The sequence below is a fragment of the Mesoplodon densirostris genome, chromosome X (assembly GCF_025265405.1).
Source record: "Mesoplodon densirostris isolate mMesDen1 chromosome X, mMesDen1 primary haplotype, whole genome shotgun sequence".
Taxonomy (NCBI): domain Eukaryota; kingdom Metazoa; phylum Chordata; class Mammalia; order Artiodactyla; family Ziphiidae; genus Mesoplodon; species Mesoplodon densirostris.
Window position 1 is genome coordinate 119,474,348 of NC_082681.1, and position 25,020 is coordinate 119,499,367.

Genomic DNA, 25,020 nt, shown 5'->3' on the forward strand with positions numbered 1-25,020 from the left:
ATTATAAAATATTGGCTATATTCCCTGTGCTATACAATATATCCTTGTAGCTTATCTGTTTTATACATAGTAGTTGGTACCTCTTAATTCCCTACCCTTAACTTGCCCCTTCCCCTTCCCTCTCCCCACTGGTAACCATTAGTTTGTTCTCTATATATGTGAGTCAGTTTCTGTTTTGTTATATACATTCATGTGTTGTCTGTTTCTTTTTTATTATATTCACTAGTTTATTTTTTAGATTCCACATATAAGTGACTTCATACAGTATTTGTCTTTCTCTGACTTATTTCACTTAGCATAAAACCCTCCAAGTCTATCCCTGTTGTAAATGGCAAAATTTTGTTCTTTTTAATGGCTGAGTAGAATTCCAGTGTGTATTTATATAAATATACATTCTTTACCCATTCACCTGTTTTTTTTGTCAGTTATATTTAGCTTTATTCCCATGATGAGCACCATCCAGAAAATTCATTATTCCCTATTTTAACAGTATGATAATAATGCAAATCCTTTAGTATAGATGGCATTTGCCTTTCAAGGAAGATAACTTTGTTTCTTGTTTTGGATGTTTAGGGAACATCTTATTTTTTAATGCTTAAACCCAAAAGGCACAGAATCTCATTTATTGATTTAGCCTTGGTTTATTATTGTGTAAACCATTCAGTAGCCAAAAGTCTGACTTGAAACATCTAAATACACTCAAACTTATGTTTTCTTCTCCATTAACCGGATGTTCAAAACAGTTGGTTTTAAAACTTCAGACCTAATAAATTAATATGATATTAAGAACATGTAACATACCAACCTCAGAATTTTAAGATTCAGTATTAAAAACTGCCAATTCATAGAAGGCAATAGCTTGTAATAATGAATCATATAACTCTTCTACCCTGTATTGTTCAGTAGATGAAAACATCTGTCTGTAGCGGACTATCTTATCTGGTGGGAAGAATACCCGAGGCTCTTCTTTCAGTACAGAGGAGCTGCTTCACTACCTCTTTTCCACTAGTCCGCGTGTCACCAATCATCAGTTCAAAGTGCTTCCCCACTGCATTTCGGTTCATGCTCAGCACCTGATGATGGCCATCCTGGGTAAAAGTTGTATTCAGCAAGGCATACAGCATGGCTTCCATGATATGAAAATGTAATAGTATAGGAAACAGAGATGAGTTCTGAAATGAAGGTCCTGTTTTCTCCAGGACATAGAAGTCGGCTTCAGGCATCTTTGAAATAACTGAAGAAACCTCTTCTAAATAGACAGATGATAGGTATGTTCCTTTCATCAATCGGAAGTATTCAGTTTGCTGCCAGTCCAGCACTGCCAATTTATGATCAAGGTGAGCCCAGGCAATTCTTCGAGTACCAGAAACAATGGATACAATACTATTAATTGCCTTAAGTCTCTCTCTTCCTATTTCTGGTTTGATGAGCTTTCTCAAGAGCCGATTTTCCTGTAACTTCCTTTTTTTCCCTCCAGTCTCTGGATTAAGAATGGAGTTACAAACTTGAATGGTGGTTTTATACTGGAACAAGGGCACGTTCATTAAACTCTCCAAATTCTGAAATGGCCCAAACTTTTCTCTGTGCTCTACAATACTGAGGGACCTTTTTCCAGAAAGCTTCAAGTTCTTTATTAGACACTGTATTCAACACATGCAAGATGGAAGCCTGCTGTTCTGAAGAGAAGAGCTTGTCAAGTGCCTTTCCAGACTCCTTTGCGTTTTCATCAGAAAAAACAACATGGGGAATAATTTTCTTTGGTGCAGTGGATTTTTTCCGACAGCAGGAATTATGTAGGTCCTGGAATAAGGAGGACCCTAATGGAACTGGAAAACATCTCCACCTCCCTCCCGCCAAGAGGATACTAGGGACGTTCATCTTCCACGTTAAAGCAGTAGGCGCCTGTGCCCATCTTCCTCCACTAACTTCCGGTTCCTGCGTGCTTCCCATTCATCTGTTGGTGGACACTTAGGTTGCTTCCATATCTTGGTTCTTGTAAATAATCCTGCTAAGAACATTGGGGTGCATGTATAATATCTCTCTGAATTAGCGTCTTCATTTTCTTCAGATACATACCCAGGAATGGAATTGCTGGATCATATGGTGTTTCTATTTTTAGCTTTTTTGAGGAAACTTCATATTATTTTCAGCAGTGGCTGCACCAATTTACATTTCCACCAACAGTGTATAAGGGTCCCCTTTTCTCCACATCCTCACCAACATTTGTTATTTGTGGTCTTTTTGATGATAGCCATTCTGACAGGTGTGAGGTGGTATTTCATTGTGGTTTGGATTTGCATTTCTCCAACGATTAGCGATGTTGAGCATTTTCTCATGTGCCTGTCGGCCATCTGTATGTCTTCTTTCAAAAAATGTCTATTCAGGTCTTCTGCCCATTTTTTGATTGGGTTGTTTGTTTTCTGAATGTTGAGTTGTATAAACTGTCTATATATTTTGGATTAGCCCCATATCTAGCCAAGTCATTTAGCTTCATTAAATGTCCCAACCTGTAAGGCAGAGAAAATGATAGTAAAGGAGAAATCAAAGAGGTAATGTATGAAATTTAGCCACTTAGCTAAACGTATGGTATGATACAAAATAAGTTGTTATCATGGGGGTGATGAGGGGAGGTTTCATAAGGGCAATGAGATTTGAACTGGTACTGGAAGGGTAGAGAATAACATTTATTGTGTGCCTACTCTGTACCTATCTCAGTTTACATAGTAACATTTTTGAAGGTATTATCCTCAAAAAGAAGGAATTAAAACACAGAGATATAATTTGCCCAAACCTCAAAGTAGCTCCATATTTCAAATTCCTCATTTTTTCCACTCATAGAAAGTTGTGAAATAAAAAGGTGCTGATATTGGAAATAGATAATAGAACATAAAAAGGCAGAGATGATCAATAAATGCAGAAGCTGGTTCTTTTCTAAAAAAACATTTTATTTTGAAATAATTTCATACAGAAGTCTCAAGAAGAGTACAAAGAACTGCCTCATACCCTTCTTCCAGATTCAATAATTGTTAATATTCTGCCATATTTGCTTTATCATCTCCCTCTCTCTCTCTCTCTCAACCATCTGGGAGGATCATGCCCCTTTACTCTGTCAGAGAGAAAACAGTTTTTCCTCTAACCTCTTAGGTTAATGATTTGGGGCCTACAAATTAAACTGACAAAAGACAGATTAGCAAGAGAAAAAAAACACACCAGATTTAATTACATATATAACACAGGGGTTCACCAAGAAATGTGACTCAAGGAGGCAGCTGGAACTTAGGGCTTATCTAACATCTTAATGGGGGATGGGAAGGGGTGGAGGGGCACTTCTAGAAAAACAAATGACTTCTTAGAAGCAGGGGAGAAAGGGCACTTAGGAAAAACAAATGACTTTTTGGAAAGATAAATGGGCCCTTAGGAGTATAGGTAGGAGATAGGGTAGTTTTGTGACAATGTTTGAGAAGATTAGAGGTGCACCTGGGGAGGCACTTTATGATAATTGAGCTCTTCTGGGAGGCTCTGCTTTTAGGCAGATAGAGGGTTTTAGGAACTCAAATGCCTTCCACTCAAAATCATTTTTATGCCACAATGCCTTATTCTGGACCTCTTCAGACTTTTGTACTTCAGCCCTGTATTTCCTGAGAATTTAGGTAAACACAAAACATTCTTGAAATCACGAAATTCAGTGCTGTTATCCCAGAGCTGAGCACTGTGTGCCTGTTCCTCAAGTGCCTCTGCTGGCAGGTCTTACCTAGAAGTGGGATTGGCTAGGCTGCTTCTTGCAGCTATGTGGGGACTATCTTACTCAACAAAGATTTCTAGAGTGCCTACTCCGTGCCAAGCACTGTTCTAGACACTTAAGACTCAGGTGATATTTGATGGAGAACCTCAACTGAGGTTCTCCATCAAACCCACAGATAACCACACCTGAATCCGTGTTTCCTTTCTCCCCTCTTAGAAAGGCATCCCTCTTGCTGCTTTGCTTGTGATCTGGATCCCATCTCCTCCCTTGATGGTCTTTCTTTCTCTAGGGGTCTTCCCATTAGCACCAAAAACATGCCTCATGAACTTCCCATTGCTAAAACAACGACAGGAACACTAAAAACTTTCTCCTACATCCTTCACCAAGTCCCTCACTCTTTCTCCCCACCCCTTCCAAATGGAACTTGATGAGGGCATTTTCTGCACTTGCAGTCTCTGTCTGCACAACCCCCCTTCCCCTGTCCCCATAATTCCTCCATTCACTACAACCTGGCTCAGCTTCCCCTGCTGTACTGGTGCTGCTCTCTTAAGATCATCTATGAACTCCTGCTAATCCCATGGACATTTTGCAGCCTCTCTCAACCACATCTCATATTATTGACGCCTCCTTCTTGACACATGCTCTTCCTTTTGTTTCTCTAATACCAAACTCTCACTTATGATTTTCTTACTAATTTTTCTGAAGCTCCTTCTGTTTCCTCTTCCTTGTACCCTTCTTACCTAAATGCTGGTGTTCCTGAGAGCTCCATTCTAGGACACCTTCTCTTCCCTTTTCCTTTTTCTACATTCTCCCTGGACTATCTATCCACTCCCATGGGTTCAATTACATATTTGGTTTGCATGGTATCTCCAACTAATTTCTTTTGAGTTCCAGACCTGTATATCCAGTGGCCCACTTGAATTCCTCTCAGGCATTCAGACTCAAGAGTTCCAAATTGAACTGTGCATTTTCTGATGTTCCCTAGCTCTGTTAATAGCACTGCCATCATTTAATTATCCAAGCCAGAAATGTGAAGTCCTCTAGACTCCTTCCTGAACCTAAACTATGTGTAACCATCAAATATAGTGGATTCTACTTTTGAGTTGGTCCTCTTCTCTCTTTTGATCTTTACGGCCACCATTCCATTCTTTCTTTTATTTTATATTATTTTTAAATTTTTTGGCCATGCTGTGCAGCATGTGGGATCCTAGTTCTTCAACCAGGGATCGAACCGTGCCCCCTGCAGTAGAAGCACGGAGTCTTAACCACTGGACCGCCAGGGAAGTCCCGTGCCACCATTCTATTCTATATCATCATCATCTCTTGCTGAGATTACTGAAATAGTCTCCTAACCTTTTTTTTTTTTTTTTTTTTTTTTAGCTGTGTTGGGTCTTCGTTTCTGTGCGAGGGCTTTCTCTAGTTGTGGCAAGCAGGGGCCACTCTTCATTGCAGTGCGCGGGCCTCTCACTATCGCGGCCTCTCTTGTTGCGGAGCACAGTCTCCAGATGCGCAGGCTCAGTAGTTGTGGCTCACGGGCCCAGTTGCTCCGCGGCATGTGGGATCTTCCCAGACTAGGGCTCGAACCTGTGTCCCCTGCATTGGTAGGCAGATTCTCAACCCCTGCGCCACCAGGGAAGCCCCTCCTAACCAGTTTTGTTGCCTACAGACTTGCTTCCCTCCAATCCATGCTTTACCCTCAGCCAAGTTGATCCATACAAAATGTAATTCTGATTATGGCACTCTCTTGCTTGAAACTTTCAATGACTTCCCATTTTTGATGAGGTTAAAGTCCACAGTCTCCTTATCATATTTGTAAGACTTGGCCTCTGCTAACCTTCATTTTTTTTTTTTTTTGGCTGCATTGTGTCTTCGTTGCTGTGCACGGGCTTTCTCTCTAATCGTGGCGAGTGGGGGCTACTCTTCGTTGCAGTGCGCAGGCTTCTTATCGCGGTGGCTTCTCTTGTTGCGGCTCACAGGCTCTAGGGCCTGCGGGCTTCAGTAGTTGTGGCTCGCGGGCTTAGTTGCTCCGTGGCATGTGGGATCTTCCCGGACCAGGGCTTGAACCCGTGTCCCCTGCATTGGCAGGCAGGTTCTTAACCACTGCGCCACCAGGGAAGTCCCTCTGCTAACCTTTAATCTCTTGCCACCCCATGCCTACAACATTTAGTAGTAGTCAGCATATACTTACTGTTTTAAAAATAAATGGCATTTTTTCTTTCAAAATACAAAAGAGAAAAATTGTCTTACTTACTGCAGCATCCCCAGCGCCCAGAACACTGCCCAGAACATAGTAGGTATGCAATAAATATTGCTTAAATGAAGGAAAGAATATATGTATCAGTTCTAGTGACAGCAGAATGAGAATGAGCAAGAAAAAATGGGACATTTTTAATCCAATAAGCATCTATTAGAGTAGCATACTTACAAGAGTCATACTCTAAAATTTGGCAAGTTAAAAAACCAACTACAATGATCTCAGAAGCATTTTAAATGGGGGGGGGAGCACACTTAACCAACTTCTTTTAAACTGATCATTTATTATGAATAGAAAAAAGTTAAATTTTTATAAGAAATAAAATACAAGTTCATAGTATCCTAACTTCTTATTTTCCTGATTTTAAACCATGACTAAAATTAACGCATATATTTGAACAAGTAATCAAGAAATGCAGCGCTCCATACTTAATCATTATATAACTAAAACAGATGAAGATAAGATACTTACTTTAAAATCAGGACATCTATTTCAAAGACAGGTTTTTTTTTAAGCTTTAAAGACTAATATTTAAAATTCCACAGAAAGAGAAATTAATGTTTGAAAATCTCAGCAAAAAAAATTTTAATTAAGAAGTTGATGAAAACAGTACCTTTAGATAATGATGTATATTAAGGATAACCTCCAGATTGCTAATCTATATTGTTTAGGAATGAGAAACACTATTTCAAAACCACAAAAAACCCGAGAAACTTACCTTAAGGAAAATAAATTATTTAAGCACTCTATTCAATTAAAACACACGAGATATACTCTCAGTTCATTGTATTAATGAATTGAAAAAGTAAAATAATAAATAGTTGCTTCCTATATAAATAAGAATGATTTATCAAATGAGAGACGATTTCACTTATTATATCTATTATCTCCAAGGGATATAAATTTAGGCCTCTTCCTGGCTGGTATGAAAAATCTCTTAAGACTAAACCCTCTCCTTTGAGACGACTGGTTAATCATTTGGGGCTAATAAAACACAAGGTTACATCCCTACTTTGCACCAACATCAAAATACATTGCACGTAGATTAATGATTTGAATGTTTGAAAAACAAAATAATAAAAATATTATAAGAAAATGTGAATACTTATAAAATCTTGAGGAGACTTTCAAAACATATCATCAAAGGTGGAAAGCATAAGGCAAAGACTGACAGACCATGATATATGAAAACATAAAAATAAGCATTATACTTAAATGATGTTTTAATATATTTGCAAGTAACAAATGATGGAGCTGAGCTTATGAGGAAAAGCAGTAAGAAGATAATAATCACTCCCTTGCAAAATGGGCTAAGGATAAGGATAAACAAAAAGAATACAATGGCCAATAAATACATTTTAGTATTCAACCTCTTTTCTAATCAAAGAAATGTGAATTAAAATGAGACACCATTTTACCTTACCCAATTAACAGAAAAAAATGTAAATGCAACAAGGCAATATGTATATATAAAACTTTGTTCAATTTCAAGATAGCAATTTTTCCTTTTAGTATTAAGTTTCTAGAATTACCCCAAATCATAGATATGCAAAAAGATGTAGTTATAAGGATATTCCTCACAGTTTTGTTTATAATATTGCAAAATTGGAAGTAATAGGGGCTGATTAACTTATGGCATATTTAACACTGCAATATTATACAGCTATTAAAATAACACCAGAATATTAATAACATTGAGAAATGCTTATAATACATTGCCAAGTTTAGAAGGTAGCTTACCAATTACCTATAATATAATGCTATTTTTTCAAGAGATTACAGTTTACTTTCATCTAACATGTTCTCTATAATGAACTTGCCTTTCTTTTCTAGTAAGAAATATTCTATAAAGGCCCCTAAATTACATTATCTGTCTCTTTCTGTTCCAATTCCATATTCCCAAAGTAAACTCCTGATAACTAACCTCTTTTTCCCAGTTATTTCCGTAACAGAAAAGGGGATGGCCTGAACCGGATGAATGAAAATTCTGTAAATTGCTAAGTGCTACCTCCCACTGTAGATTGCTGGTGATACATAAAGCCTAGGAAGAAAATTAGAAGCCATTAAAGGATGGAAACAAAGTGGCTGAAAGGGAAGATAAGAATGCTAGGAATAAAGCATGAAAGTCAAGGGCAGGTAAAAGAAGTTAAGACATGGTCCAATATATTTGCAAACCCTTTGTGAAAATGTGAATCTTGAATGATGACAAGCAGTAAGACTGTGATAATGGCTGCAGGGAAATATGGGCAAAGGATGTGGATAAAAAAGATCCACAAAGCAACAGACATTAAAAACAAAGTTTAACCTCTTTTCTAACTAAAAAAATACAAATTAAAATGAACTTGTTTTTTTAAAAAAAGAGCTTACTTTGAAATGTAATATCCCAGACTGTGTACAGCTTTCTATTGTCTGATTTAGTCCTCAGAGTTCATCCTACCCCAAATTCTCTCCTACATTGGTTCATCACAGTGCCTCCTTCTGAGTTAAGACAGTTTGGGTTAAATGCCCATGTTACTATCAATGAATACACCCATGAACACAGATTATTTTGAAGAGTTTCAGTGAGCAAAATCCTTAGCCAACACCTTAAATACGATTTTAGGTCCATTTTGATTGCAGGAAAAAATATTTAAAAGGGTCAAGGCCTGGGGAGACACTCTGGAAAACCAGAGCTAGCCCGAAGGCACTGGAAGCCAAAAAGGCATACCAAAAGGAGGCAAGATCTAATGCCAGTGTGGACTGAGATATGAAGGCAAATTTATGTTATAATTCTGCATTCTGAAAATATAAAGTACATAATAGTAACTTGAGCGTGTCAGGCGCCATATTAAGAACTTTAGGTAAACTGTTTTATTTAACAATATTATAAAGGAAAATACTATTATGTCTATTTTAAAGATAGTTCATTCTATACAGAAAAATAAACCTGGATTTCCTACCTCACACCATATATTCTAGAAATTAAAGATCACACTGTGCAAGTACAACTCTAAAGCAAACAGAAGAAAGTATAGGATAATATTGTGACTTTAGGACAGAACTTTTTAAGTAAGACTCACAAAATACAAACAATGAATCAAGAAATTAATAGATTCGACTACATCAAACTAAAAATCTTTGTTCAACAAAGGATCTCATAAATAAAAACTTATAGATGGATGATAGACTGGGAAAAATTATTTGCAACATCTAAAATGGACAAGAGTTGATATCTAGAACTTGGGTTATTCTGTAAATAGATAGTAAATATTTTAGGTTTTATGGGACATATGGTCTCTGTTGCAACTGTTCAACTCTGCTGTTGTAGCATAAAAGCAGCCATAGGCAACACATAAATGAATGAATATAGTTGTGTTTCAATAAAAACTTATTTACCATGATAGCTGGTGAGCAGGATTTGGCCTTCAAGCTGTAGTTTGTTGATCCCTAATCTAGAATATACAAGAAATTCCTATGGATCAATAAGAAAAATTTAGGATGCTTGATGGAAAACTGAACAAAGGATGTCAATAAGCAATTGGCAGAATGAAAAATCCAAATGGCTAAACAAATACACAGATGTGCAATATTATTAATAATATGAGAAATGCAAGTTCAAAGGAAATGCCGTTTTGCACCTAAGGGATTTGTCAGGACATGGAGGTCAGATAATTCAGGTGGAGGTAAGGGTGTGGGTAAACATGAAACCCACACGCCTTGCCAATGAATAAATTTCAGTTACAGAGAGCCATTAAGTGCTAAGTGAAATTACTGCATTTCCATACTCCAAATAAAGGAGGGCTCTTTGATAAAGGGCAGCAGGCAACCTTTTAACAACACACATACATTATCTTTATTTTGTAATTAGAGATAATACACATTATCTTTATTTCACTATGGATCCAAAAACACCAACATAGGCTGTCACTAGTCTATAGACCAGCTGTTATATACTTTTTACCAATGTGTTTTATTTTATTTTATTTATTTATTTTTTGGCCACACCGGGTGGCTTGCGGGATCTTAGTTCCCAGGCCAGGGATTGAATCTGGCTCATGGTAGTGAAAGTGCTGAATCCTAACCACTGGACTGCCAGGGAATTCCCTCTACCAATGTGTTTTAGACATGAAGAAAATCTTAATATTCATAGGGTTTAATTCTTTTACAGTTTAGAGTTTCATATCTTTAAGAGGAGGACTGGCTTTATGATGCCTGATTAATGGAATGTAAAATTCACATGAATTTAAGATAAAGTGAGATTCAACTTTATAGGATGGAGAGCCAATTACAGGGTTCTACTCTTAGATACTTCTGGGTTTTCCCTTCTCTACAGTGTCAAGAGCACTTCAGTACAAAAGTCTGAGAAGCATTCAGATAATAAGGGACATTTATTGAATATCCATCAATCTTTAGCTAAATAAAACTAAGATATAAGGGTGTTTTTTTTTTCTTTCTTTAATGGGAAATCAAATTACACAATATAACCTGCTTGGTAATTAGAACTGCAACTTCCTTTAGCCATTTTTTTCTATCTCCACCCTGAATATAACCTATTGTAGCATTAGGTTCTGAAATAGTGGCTTTCCCCTCATTGAATTCATTTGCCATGGTCTGATAAAATATACAATGGATTATTCAAATTAGTATGGCCTAAACAGCAAGAGTAGCTTGCATATGCACTGATTTAAAAAGGCTTACTGTTTCAATAAAGCATATCCACGTGCTTTACCTTAAAGATAAATTTGTTACTTAACTCTATCATTTATCACATGTTCATGCACTTAAAAGGTTAGATTATACTAAAGCATATGTATACTATTGTTTGATAAGTCATTAAAAGAAAACTGGTTTACATTGAATCGTACATTTTAAACAGGTGAATTTTATGGTATTTAATTATATTTCAGCAAAGCTGATAGATAATCAATCATCTAGTCTGGTGGCTCTTAACTGTAGTATAATGGGATCAGAGGCAAAGAGGAGGTGTGAAATGGGGCTAGCCAGTCAGGAATTGCGCTAAATTCCCAGCCTATTTTATCTGGCCCTTAGTAACCAAGAAAAGAGAGGAAGAGGGGGAGGGGGTGAGAAGGAAAGAGAATGTGAGAGAGAGAGAGAGAGAGAGAGAGAGATAGAGAGAGAGAGAGAGAGAGAGAGAGAGAGAGAGAGAGAGAGAGTGTGTGTGTGTGTGTGTGTGTGTAGGAGGGAGGTTGGCTCTGTGGACAAGGGAGGAAGTGCTAGGGCAAAAGGTGAAACACTTTCACGAATTCCTAAAAACATAGACTTAGAGAAGACTTCTATCAGACACTAATGAAACATGATGGTCTTCTTTCTTTATCCATGAACAGGCCATTTCCAAAACAGTAGTGAGAGTACAGGGATTTCATTTAAAAAAGACTTCGTTCTGTGGCCTACCAACAACTTTCATATATGGATTGCTTGAGTGAAAACTGAGGCTGCTTTTAGAATCAAGAATTTTAAAACATCTAAGATGGTACTGTATGTAAAGGGAAAATTTTTGACAGAAAAGAATACAAATTAAAAAAAAAAGACAACACATAGATGATAAAACATAGAGTGCTGGTACACATTTATTCTTTTATTGCTAAACATTAAATGCCAGCAACTATGATATCTTCAAGTTAAAGCCTAAGAATGAATTACAGCTCAGTTGAAAGATTTATAGAAAAAAATACCTGTGTACCATTAGTATGTGGACATTCAATAAATACCACAGGACAAACTGATGACTAAGAGCCACATATCCATGAAGTGCATGGTTACAATTTACTGTTAGAACAGATAGCGACCTGTAAGAGCAACTATCAGAAGGTCAAGTTTAACTGCATGTCTTTTCAAACTGAAATGCTAAAAAGAATGTATACATCCTTTATGGATTTTAAGTGATTAAAAACAACCCTGAAAAATGTAAACAGTGTAGAATAGGAACACTGAAAATAAAGTTTTACTGCTGAACAAGTGCCAACACAACACTTTCTTCAAATCCTCAAAATAATTCATTTTTCTAATTGCTCTACAGAAACCAAAATGGACTATTTTCATAAAGATGATAATATATCAGGGACACAAAGACCTTCCAAGTTATTATTTTATGTTAACATATATTTACAGTATATTCAATAGTACTTTTTACAGCTTACTTAAATAGAAACATGCTTTTCTAATCCATAAATAACACTAATCATCATCTATTCAATCACATTTATTAAGTATTTTTGATGTCTCATGCACTGTGCCAGGGATGCAAAGATGAGTATGACATGGTCCTCGCTCTAGAAGTGCCCACAATCAAGCTGAAGAAACAACACATAACATTTCCTTTCTTACACAATGAGGCCATTTCTGTAAAAATGGGACTGATGTGCTCAATATGCTAATACAGTGCTTGCCAAATCCTGACCCAATGTAGCAGAAGACCAAGATGTTTAAAAGCCATAAGAAAATGACGTGCTTGGGTTTTTTTTCCACCCAGAAAAAGAAGTTTACAGGTAGGATTTCATCTATTAAATTTTTTTCTCAGTTTTAAAAACTGACCTGCACATATATAGCATTTCCATTAATAAACTGCTTAGTTCATGTCATCGAATTAATTATGTAAGTATTTCATGGTATTCCCCAAATTTTACTACCTGAACAGGTCTGCGTATTACTCTGCTAATATACTTTAATCCTGAAAGACTGTCTGCCTAAAAATAGAACAAATGCCTTTTTCCTAGGATAAACCAATAATTTGTACAGTTTTAAGTAGTGGTAATAACTGATGACTTTGAGTCATTAAAAATATTAAAATTATATTCAATATATAATTTCTGTTTAAGAAGGCAGGCAGATTTATAATACAATCTAAAGTTTCCTTAAAAATGGTTAAAAAGTTTTAGTGCCTAAAAAGCAACTCAGTGATCTGAAAGAGGTGAACCCCACAAATATCTCAATTAGTGAAAAAGTTGGATACATGACTACTCATGTTCTTGAGTATATGAGAGAAGTAAATATTTTTCATCAAAGAAACAGCTTGCTCATATACTTCTAATACCAACAGCTTCACACTGGCCTGTTGACTTCCCAGATCTTCCAGGGCTGCATCTCCAGTCCAAAAGATCTCAAACTAGGCAGGGCTCTTTCGGGCTCAAGAGGCAGTTCCCAGGCACTGGCAAATCCACATTTGTACTCACATGCAGCCATACTCACTCTACTACCAAGTCTTTCGTGGACCCACAGAGGTAGCTTAGGGGAAAGATGGAAAGCAAGGACTACATATTTAATTACCCAACACAGAGAAACATCGGAGCCACTGGTGAGGACAGAGTATGGTTCAGGGCTTAAGGTAATTGCTTCTTGAAGACAGGGACCTAGGAGCTAGGCCCCAGATAGCTCCAGCAGCACAAGAGAAAATATCTACCCTGGAAGGATTCCAAGCTTTGAAGCTCTGTAGAGAACAGTAACCCGGACTGCAGAAGGTCCTGTGATCTGTCTTGTGACCTGCCGCAAGACCCACCTGGCTCATTTCTGAGGTTCACCCCTAACTGTCTCAGCTCACATACTGCAGGTGGGAGATACTTCTGCAGCTCACTCTGAATGTCGAGGGTAGTGTTGCTTTATGAGAGTATAGGGACATATTATCAAAGAGGCAACTCTTGTGGGGCAAAACATGTCTCACCCTATTATAGACCCTACTTCCTCTTTGTTCATTTATTTGGCGTCATTTGACAAAGATTTTCCCTTTCATGTCAGCAGATTCTTTTACAGAATTTTATTAATTTAATTGTAATCAGACCTCAGTTGTCAGAGTACAAAATAATACACAATTTAATTTAAAAATACTTTTCAAACAAGACAAGGGACAAGAGATATAGACCAAGAAAATGCTCACCTTTCCACTTGGCCAAAGTCTGGTCTCCTTCAAATCTGGATTAATGATGCTTTTTCAAGAAGTTTTTCCCAATTAATCCTACCCAATTCTGTTTTCCTTTACATTATTTCAACATGATACGTAGCCACACAGAAATGGTTTAATATGAATTTGCACTTGTTTAGAAATTGTTCCACAAGCATCTGAAGGTTGTAGGTTCAGTCTTCAAAACTAGAATGTAATCAGGGACTATGACTTTCATTTCTTCTGTTTATTCCCCATCCCATAGTTTGGATACTCTGGATAAAGAACTTAAAGTTGTTGGCTAAAATGTAACTTTAAGGAAACACTTTATATTTCACACCAAGTAAGGTTTTCAATATTGTATATTGTAACTCAGAGATTCTATCAAATGAGTGCAAATATTACCGTGCTGTAACCATCCAGAGTCCCAGGGTCACATTGGCAGCCAAAAGTATACTGCCACCAAGCAAGATGAAAAATCCTATCAGATCTTTGACATCATTGTCTCCAATCACTGAGGTAAGAGTAGCATCTAGGAAAGAGTTTAAAATCCATTGTCCGTCCAAAGCAAAGCAGGGCACTGCATTAACAATAGCCAGAGCTCCCGAGAGGGAAATCAGGTACCTGGTTAAAATCCGTTAAGGAGCTTACAGCAAGGTCTGAGGGCAAAGCACATTTCTGGGTGTCAGAAGCAGGCATTTTACCAGGACTGGATTTGAGATTACAGGTGACTTCCTTCCTTTCTTTAAATCTCTGCTTACCAGTATACACCATTGCTTCTTAGATCTCTACTATTTAAAACAAATGGCATATTATTTCGAAGTTCAAAAACCTTGACTAGAAAAATAAAGGCCAACCACTTGTAAACCAAGACAATCTGTAATGAACTCCTTCAGAAGACTAACTCTTTCTAATCCTTTAATGATACATCAAGAGAAAGGAATAAGAAATAAGGGAAAATTACTTTTTGATCCTTACGAAGTATACATTATATTAGATATATAAAGATTTTGGCCCCTTGAACTTTATTTTACTATCATCTGTAAGGTCATAGTGTAAATATCTCTGAGAAAAAGCTGCAGTCTACAAGGTACAATTTTGACTGTACACATTTTTTAGTAACTCATTTATTAACTAATTTGCTCATTTGTTTTGTTTCATTTTTTTGCAAATCATTAAGGAAAGAAATTTAAAAGATTTAAAAGTGACAAAAGAACCTTTCCAAACTGTTCAGTTTATTCAAATTCTATATAATAACCAATTAAAATTTTTCTTTATATGCAACTATGCTAAAGAACACATGAGATTTTGTCCTCTCAATGCTATTTTAGTAGTGGAAACCAGTTTGATCTCCCTTACGCATTCCTCCACTTGATCAGAGCCAATAGGCTCAGAAGCGGTGGAATTCATCACCTCATTAGTAGCTGAAGCGTTCATCCTTTATAAACGTACTAAAAGGTTTTATACCTCTAAATTCAACTCTCAATTTGTATTCTAGGTTCCTTCCCTTCGACATCTTAAGCTTTCTCTCTTCCCAATCAACCTTTCTTCTCTGACTTCTTCCTCCCTAGGTACAATCTGAACTTTTTCAACTTTAAAGTCTCTTTTTTTTGGTATTAGCAGTTAATTGATACTTGTAAGGTCTGTTCATGCTCTCTAATCAAGGTAAAACTGATGAAGTTCCAAGTAGCACATTTTAAAAACATCTTTCACGCCAGAAAGGATACTTGACAAATGTCTCCACAACCACAGGCAGATCTATGCTTAGAAAGTTGAAACGTGGGATAAAACTGGTGATGCTCACTAAAAAAGAAAAATAAGAAATAATGAATAGTATTTATACAGATAAGCAACAGCATTATGAATTTTACCATATGACTAAAAATTGGGCTAGCCTATTAAATTGATTGAGAAAGCCCTTCCCAAACATATGCAGGCAGACTCTATGGCCCACATACAAAAGCAACTGGCAATTCTAGAACATCTAATAAAAATAGTGGAATACAGAAATTCATGTCTCAGTGTACTTATATTTTGAGGTGAGAATACGATAAAACTGATTATATACCAACTATGACTACCAAATACAGAGACTGACTTTAAAAATACACAAGAATTTATATCAAAAGAGTCCTTATTCTTTCAAAGAGGTATAACCTTAAAATCACATTCACTCCAACTATCAATATCATGCCACTTAATCTCCTGGTCTCGGTGTTTTTTTCATTGCTAAAACAAGGATTAAGACTAGGGGATTTTTAAGGTCTCCTCCACTTTGTGGATTCCATGATCCTGTTTTTGTTCAAAACATTTAAAAACTCTCTTATAATTAAATAGAACCCATAGCACACATTTCTGAATTACCCTGAAAAGGGACATTTCTACATTTGTTGAGGAGGTATTATACACTCTAGAGTCACTTAGTGTCAAACTAATAAATAAGAAGAATGACCCGACTTTTATCTTAGGATATGACTATGGAGAAATGAGAGAGCTTTTTCAAGAGTAACATAAAACCCACATGTCCATCAACTGATGAACAGATACAGAAAATGTAATATATCCATACAATGGAATATTACTGGGTTGGCCATAAAAAGGAACGATGTACTGACACATACTACAACATGGATGAACCTGGAAAACATTATGCTAAGTGAAAGAAGCCAGTCACAAAATATTCCATTTATATGAAATGTGCAGAAACAGGCAAATTTGCAGAAACAGAAAGTAGATTAGTGGTTGCCAAGGGCTGGGGGTCGGTGGGTGTAGAGAAGTAGAATGACTGCCTAATGGGTATGGGCTTTCTTTTTGGGGTGATGAAAATATTCTGGAAGAAGACTGTGGTGATGGTTCCACAACTCTGAATATATTAAAAACTACTGAACTGTACACTTTATTTTTTATTTAAAAAAATTTTTTAACATCTTTATTGGAGTATAATTACTTTACAATGGTGTGTTAGTTTCTGCTGTATCACAAAGTGAATCAGCTATACTTATACATATATCCCCGTATCTCCTCCCTCTTGCATCTCCCTCCCTCCCACCCTCCCTATCCCACCCCTCTAGGTGGTCACACAGCACCGAGCTGATCTCCCTGTGCTATGTGGCTGCTTCCCACTAGCTATCTATTTTACATTTGGTAGTGTATATATGTCCATGCCACTCTCTCACTTCATCCCAGCTAACTGTATAATTTACAAGGGTGAATTGTATGATATGTGAATTATATTTCAATAAAACTGTTATAAAAAAAGGAACGTAAAAAAATCTACAAAAAAATAAGTTAGACTGTATGATCTTCAGCCATATGGAAAGGCTATATGTTTAATCCAATCATGTTGCCACTGTTAAAACAATTATGCTGGCCCGGTTTTGAAATTATATTCATATAAAATTCATGTGTCATGCACAAATTACTTTATCATCATTATCACTACAATTCCAATCGCTTCTTGGCCTTTTGGCTAAGATCAAGTGTAGTATCACTATGATTCCAGGCATTCTTTGACATATGCTGCTCTTGCTACTGTTTTGGGAGCTTGGATAAATTTAATAAACACTCAGAGAATATCTGAGAGATCATCTATGTGACAGAAACGGTAGTGAAGGAAAGATGCGTCATGTGTCACTCTCCATAGGCAGACATGGGGTTCAGCTCCATCTTGCTTTCTAAATTCAGATTATTTTCCTAATGGTTAAATTTCATTTCGTGCTTAAGAACAAGTTAACAAGACTTTGAAAAGTGATCAAATATAATAAATAAAATTAATGCAAGATGTGTACTGAGTTGCTACCACTGAGAATATATGCCATTGAAGCGATATTCTGAGGGTCTACCACAATAATACCCACCTGTGTAGTGAAGGTGCAGTGGATGTCCTACATACAACATATCGATTTGAGGTGGGTGTTTCACTTTTATTAAGCGAGTATGAGTTTCCAAAGAAGGTATTATACAGAAACTTGAACTTGAGCTTTTTTTACAATCTTTATTGGTTCTACAAACTTGGGTGGCTTCCACTGCTTTCCGGGCAGGTAGACATGTATGCTAGGGATAGAACATTAATTAGTCAATACCAAAAATGACTTGTTAAGAAGAAAAACACCAAATTACATTACTTCAATATGTTTCATGTCACCTAGCATATTAGGAATGAAGTTCATATAAAGGAAATGCCATTTATGTGTATCTACTATAAATTAGATTCAATTGTTCCACTTTGGCCAAGTAAGATATTACCATTATAAAATTTTTAAAGATTCTCAGATGAAATATGACATATGAAATGTAGAGATTTTAATAAAATGATACAAAGCAAAAGGGCAATGGTTTCATAGATTTCATTTTAGTTCTATATGCTTATTTTGTAATAATTATATCAGGCAAGCAAGACTGCTTCAGGGACAACTTACCAAACGCTTATTAAAATTATTTCTATAGGAAAAGCACACATCTGTAAGGCTGTGATTGTTACAGCATTCAGTCGAACCGTCTAGCCGTTTGTATGCTGAAGAGAAATGGTTTATTAAAATCTGTTATTAAAAAAAAGAATCCATTACATGGAAGTACATTTGTAATAAGAGTTTTGCTTTCAAGACAAAAAGAATTAAGTAAAATGCATATGAATTCAGAAACAACTATAACTGACAGTTCAGCTTGTCAGCTACTCACTGCAGAGTTTGATTTTACATTATAAAAAGAGATACATCCAATTTGAAATCAAGAAGCATCAATTACCCTAGGTTAGTTGTCTTCATATAAACTTACCCACTGGTAAAGCTGGAGTTCCAGGGTCTCAGTAGGTTTTGCAATAACTCCAGGTGGTCAAGCACAAATATTTAATGAGCCACTATTAGATGTCCTAATGCTGCTGATCCACTGATCCAATTTCACTACTGAACTCCTGTGCTGGGCTGTTAGCAGAGTGAGCTAGAGCAGGGGGTCCCCAACCCCGGGGCAGCAGACCGGTAGCGGTCCGTGGCCTGTTAGGAACCGGGTCGCATAGCAGGAGGTGAGTGGCGGGCGAGCGAGCGAGCGAAGCTTCATCTGCCGCTCTCCATCGCTCCCCATCGCTCGCATTACCGCCTGAACCATTACTCACATTACCACCTGAACCACCACCCCTGCCCCCTGCCCCGTGGAAAAATGTCTTCCACAAAACCGGTCCCTGGTACCAAAAAGTTGGGGACCACTGAGCTAGAGGATGCCTAAGAGACTCTCACCCCTAAGGACATCCCTATTATATCAAATATCTATTCCACCTCCAGGCTTATCTTGAGGCCTTCCCCACAGAACCAGGGCAGCCCAATTTGACCCCACAGATACGCACATATTTGCCTGCATACTAGTAATCCAGTTACCATTTTTGGAAGATAACAGAAACAGGGCAAGTATCCCCATTATTCATTTATTTTTTCAAGTTCTTTGGTAGACTGCTTCACTTGTGTCTAGGGTCGAATAAGGAAGCTAAGTCACTGATATAGCTGGGACAAAAATTTCTTTCCATATATTTATTTTGGAAGGTTTCCTGCATTCAGCCCATCAAACTTGTAAAGCAAAATTGATGTGTGGGGACTTCCCTGGCAGTCCAGTGGTTAAGACTCCCAGCTTCCACTGCAGGGGGTGCAGGTTCGATCCTTGGTCGGGGAACTAAGATCCCACATGCCACGGGGTGTGGCAAAAAAAAAAAGTAAAAAAAATTGATGTGTGGCAAGGACCAATTAAACTTAGAATCTTATATATCTACTACCATACTCATATGTGCTGAAGAAGAAAGAGTAAAGTTATCCCCAATTTCCAATACTACGAAAAGCATTATTAACAAGTGTCTTTAGGAGTCTGGCATGAAAATGGTTGTTGATATGCAATCTGACTTTATAAGGATTTTATATTTCAGGCAAAAGTTTTTGTTTGTTTTTAAATCTTTTTTTTTCTTCTAGATCATTTGGTTAGACTGGATGTCCTTAAACACGCACTGCTGCCAACACGAAGAACAGAGGTGAAGTAACCTAACAGATGCATCAATTTCTCCTCTGCAATGGCTGGCTGTGTGGGTAGTTTTGCTTTGTTTTCTTACCATAACTGAATGGGTATTTAAGTTCTGGGTGATGAGTAATATTTAAAATATGAAAGCAAACTGTGAACATCTAATGGCACAAACTTGTGCCTATAATCACTCATCAGCCCTAACGGTAAACTATAAGGTAAAAAGGTGTTTAGGATTAAAAAAAAAAAAAAGATCCAGGCAAAAGCCCTCAGTATTTTTTCTCATCAGTTGCAAAGTCGCACCAATTTTTACCTTCTCATTATTTTTATCTTTATTCCCACTAAAGGGTAGACTCCAATTCTTTCTCACTTGACCCATTTGAAGAGAGTCCTAACGCATCTAGTTTACCACCTAGCTCTCATATGCAAACTTGTCCTACATACTGAATGCTTCAGATTAACCTTCCAGTGTAGAACTCTGAGAATGTAGCTCTTCTAATCCAAATATCCAAAGACTCTGTGCTGCTCCCAAACAGTCTAAATGCCATAGCCTAAAACGTAAAGACTTCTACTTTTTTTTTTTTAGTCACCTTAGCTCATACTCTTCTCTTGCTGAACCAAATTATTAGCAGTTCCCTGACCAACTTCTAGTCTGTGGCGCCGAGGTTCATTTATATCCGTCTCCTGAAATTAAACTCACTGTTGAGGCCCAGCTCAAGAGCTGCTGCTATGAAGCCTGTCCTCATCTTTTCAGTCAAGACTGACTGCCATCAACTCTCACAACTCCCAATACTTTTTGTCATTAATTATATTTAACCTTGTACCGTAATGTGGGCATGGACTAATTCTTCGATTAGACTGTGAGGTCTTTGAGGGAAAAGTTTCTCAGTATCTTATATAAGGTGAATAACTCAATATGCACTGAATACATAAATGGTGTTCTATGCCACTTGCCTTTGTATCAGTAATGATTTTTAAAAATTTACATCTGATGCTTGATCCTTATTTTTTCTTGGAGGAATGTATGCAATACAGAATTGAAAGTCACGAATTTGATATCACTGTTGATATAGCATGTCTGATAATACAACAGCTTAAAGGGGCCAAGCAGGTATCAAATAAATGAAGTGGATAGTGTGTGGAAAAAATAGGAAATGGTGGGGGCTGTGATGAATTAGAGAATATATACCTTGTTCTAAGTAGGGTTAGCAGCCAGGCCACTCAACTTGGGGCCGAGAGTCAAGAGATCATCTATTTTATTCCATAAGAAAGAAGTCTGGACCCTCATGTGAAACCTTTTCTTTTTTCTTTTTGGCCGTGCTGTGCAGCATGCGGGATCTTAGTTCCCCGACCAGGGATTGAACCCGTGCCCCCTGCAGTGGAGTTTTAAACACTGGACCACCAGGGAAGTCCCGAAACCTCTTAAATATTAAATACTGGCAGCCAATTAAGAATTTAAAAAATATTGTGCAAGCCAAACCATACACATCTGTCAAGGCTGGCTGGATTTGGCCTCTAGGTTCCCACCAATTTGTGACCTCTAGGTTATGGCTTCTTCCTATGGTGATTAATCCAATTAAAACATAAACTGATGGCTATGGCTACCATGACAAGATGAAGTGCCTACTGACATACAGAATTTCCCATTATTTTGTTATCATGTGAGAAGTATACTTGATATTTCTCTGTTTATCAATTAAAAAAAAGTTGTACGTTTAAAAATGTATTTTATTTTAGAATCTTTTCTACTGGAGCACATTAAAGGACAAGTCACTTAATTTCTGTGACTCAATTCTTAACCTATAAGACAGGTATGCCACAGGTAATTTTCACATTAGTATACTGCTATCAACATGAGAGACCAACCCAATTCTACTTTGGGAGGCACATTCAAGACTGCAATGGGAGGTCCCAGAGGCATTCATGGGTTCAGTTTAACTCTAGGAAATTAGAATTCTCCCTTAAATCTCCCCAGCCTGGGAAAGAATTAGGGAAATTAAGACCAGAACAGTTTCATAATTCCATTACAAGGAGAACCTGCATATTCTGAGTGTATCCTAAGATGGGCCCTAAGATACTTGTAGAAATAGTCTAGTCTTCAAAGGATGGTCTAGACCAGAGGTAATTTTGGAATAAGGCTGGAAGGAAGAGACTTTTTCAATCTATAGTTCACAGTACTCACTACTTTCTACATCACTAAAATGAATTGAACAATTTTCTTACCCTAGCTTAATAAATATATAAATGTAACTAGAGTTCCAATATAGGCATGCAAACCTATTTATTCTATTTATTTATTTATTTATGGCAGTGTTGGGTCTTTGTTGCTGTGCGCGGGCTTTTGTGGCGAGTGGGGGCTACTCTTCGTTGCGGTGCGCGGGCTTCTCACTGCAGTGGCTTCTCTTGTTGTGGAGCACGAGCTCTAGGCACGCGGGCTTCAGTAGTTATGGCTCGCGGGCTCTAGAGCGCAGGCTCAGTAGTTGTGGCGCACGGGCTTAGTTGCTCCGCGGCATGTGGGATCTTCCCGGACCAGGGCTCGAACCCGTGTCCCCTGCATTGGCAGGCAGATTCTTAACCACTGCGCCACCAGGGAAGTCCCTTTATTCTTAGTTCTATGGTAGAATTTATACCAGCACCACCTAGTACCAAGTAGTTAAAAAATTATAAACTCTCTCTCTCTCTTCAACTGATGAGAGCAAAGAAACCTTGGATGATACCTTGATATTCACAATGGGAGAACAGACACTTTTTTCTAAACATTAGAGAAGATTTGAGCATAAAAACAATCTGGGTACTCAAACTACGTGGAAAAGATTTCCAGAGTTTTCCTTTTACTATCTTAAGCTAAGTCAGCAACGGTCTTTTCTCACTTCAGTTAAAGATGCATAAGACAAGACAATACTCTCTGTGCCAGGCAGTTACAGGTATATACCCTCGTCTCCTTTGAACAGGAATATAGGCTATTCAAAGGGGGTGCCTGTGTCTGGACTCAGAGCTTCATTTTAGGGAGCGGTTGCCTTTAGTATTCAATCTCACTCTTTTAAAAATGCCATTCAAATGCTGGACTTAGTAGTCTTTCTTATTCAGGACAATGCTTCCAAGAAAGAAAAAAGGAATTTAGCTTTAGGCATATATGAAGAGTGTCCCCTCAAACTAAAGAAAGAGGATGCAAGCTACTTGTTAGAAAATAATCCCCAAAAAGAAACAAACTAGTTCTTGTCTGTAACTTTTAGTTTCATTCAAATCACTAAGTGGCATATGGACACACAGCGATCTTAAATTAAGCAGAGAGTTGAATATGAAGAGGGGAAGTTTGTTCTGTTCTGATGCAGAATGAAACCAGAGATTTATTCCGGGTACAAAGGGCTCTAAGCCTCACCCAGTGTCCTTTTTGGGGCTTCCTGGAAAGGCCATTCAATCTGCAAGGAGTGTGTGGGACAAGCTCCTTAGGCTTGCCCCATGTACCAAGGGCAGAAGCGTAATTAAACCAGCCTTGGTTTTGTTGGTGCTGCTCATAGCTCAGCAGGTTAATGTTTAAAAATAAAAAATGAAAGGACTGACAGAAGAAAAAAGTAGTTCCCAACAATTTCATAAAATGAATAGTCATTTCATGTAGATTAACCACATTTTTCTAATTTGCCAGAAATATACCTGTTAATATTTTAAGGAGAACATCTAGTCTGCTTAATTAATACCTTAATTAATTAATATCTTAGGGAATATCTTTAAAAATTTAAAATTACACCTGGGAGAGTCAGGGTATGAAATGAGGCCAGAAATGATTGGCTGGGACAGCTTATGAGAACTTTCAGGGTCAGATCTTTCCAAGGTGGCTTTATTGTTTTCAAGTGGTATAAATTTTTAGAATTTCAATTATGTATATTGAATTCTACTCTAACTTGAATATGAATCACTTTTGGATTATGAGCTACTTTGTATTACCACATTTGGTTGTATCTTTGCCCTCTACTCATAATGTAGGATAAGGAAGGTCCCTAGATACATGTAAAATAATATCAATCTGTAGTTTTCTTAAATGTCCATAGCCACAGTGGTCAAGTCTGCCATTAAAATTAACCTAGTATATATTTTAAGTTACATTTACAGTCATTAAGATTCCTACAATCTGGCTAAGCATATGTACTCCATTTAAAAATGCTTAAATGGAGGTATGGGTTTATCAGATACCGTCATCATGTAAAATCAGCAAGTATCCTAATACAGTTGCTCCTAAGGAAATGAAACATATATTGAAGAATTATTATTTTGGGATTGATTTTTTTATTAGTGTGGGAAGAGTAATATCTGCTTTGGGTTTTTAAACAAATACCTCCAAAATATAGCATATGATCCATAATAGTGAAATACTCAAAAAGTTAATAAGGAAAGAGTTTCAGAGTATTTCAAGAAAAATTTCACTTCCATTCTGTCTGCCGGAAAAAAGACAAAACCTTAAACATCTGAAATGCAGATATTCTAAATAAAACAATCCTACTGGAGAGAGCTTTATTTGATTACGATGTCATTTTGGCTTTTGTAATTCAATACAGATTATACCAAGTTTAGAGAAACTTGAGGAAAATGATAAAGGACTTAAGAAGTATGAAATTATGGATTATTTCTCTTACAGAAGAACACACTGTGGATTACACACCCAATTGAAAAGATGCGATACCTGGAAAAACATGAGATGCAATATGAAGTACTGAGTGCCACCTACGAGGTATTTTTGCCCTTGCCAAAAATGGATCCTGAATCTAATCAAGCCTCTGGACATAACTACCATCTATAGGAAATTTGGGGGATACCGAACATGTTAATGATAAATTTGAAAAAACAAATGACTCAGTTTCTTCAATAAATGATATTAAAAATAAAAAGTCAGGGGGAATTGTTACAACTTAAAAGAGACTTAAAAGGCATACCATCCTGGGCTTCCCTGGTGGCGCAGTGGTTGAGAGTCCGCCTGCCGATGCAGGGGGCGTGGGTTCGTGCCCCGGTCTGGGAAGATCCCACATGCCGCGTGAGCGGCTGGGCCCGTGAGCCATGGCCTCTGAGCCTGCGCGTCCGCAGCCTGTGCTCCACAACGGGAGAGGCCACAGCAGTGAGAGGCCCGCGTACCGCAAAAAAAAAAAAAAAAAAAAAAAAAGGCATACCATCCAA

The 25,020-nt window shown here is 37.3% G+C and overlaps 1 protein-coding gene and 2 pseudogenes across 1 annotated transcript in view; 1 reads left to right on the top strand and 2 right to left on the bottom strand.

The window, feature by feature from the left end:
* Positions 1-811: 811 nt before the first annotated feature.
* Positions 812-1,962, bottom strand: LOC132482355 (transcription elongation factor, mitochondrial-like; annotated as a pseudogene).
* An 11,766-nt stretch (positions 1,963-13,728) lies between these two features.
* LOC132482328 (membrane-bound transcription factor site-2 protease) overlaps positions 13,729-25,020 on the bottom strand; it is a 39,256-nt gene continuing 27,964 nt past the window's right edge. Inside the window, exons 8-11 of the mRNA XM_060087575.1 lie at positions 18,285-18,379; positions 17,724-17,919; positions 15,594-15,669; positions 13,729-14,490 (exon numbers count right to left, since the gene is read on the bottom strand). Coding sequence (XP_059943558.1) covers positions 14,268-14,490; positions 15,594-15,669; positions 17,724-17,919; positions 18,285-18,379 — 590 coding nt within the window. The 3' untranslated portion in view covers positions 13,729-14,267. The remainder of the gene's footprint in view (positions 14,491-15,593; positions 15,670-17,723; positions 17,920-18,284; positions 18,380-25,020) is intronic.
* LOC132482834 (U2 spliceosomal RNA) lies at positions 17,316-17,425 on the top strand (annotated as a pseudogene).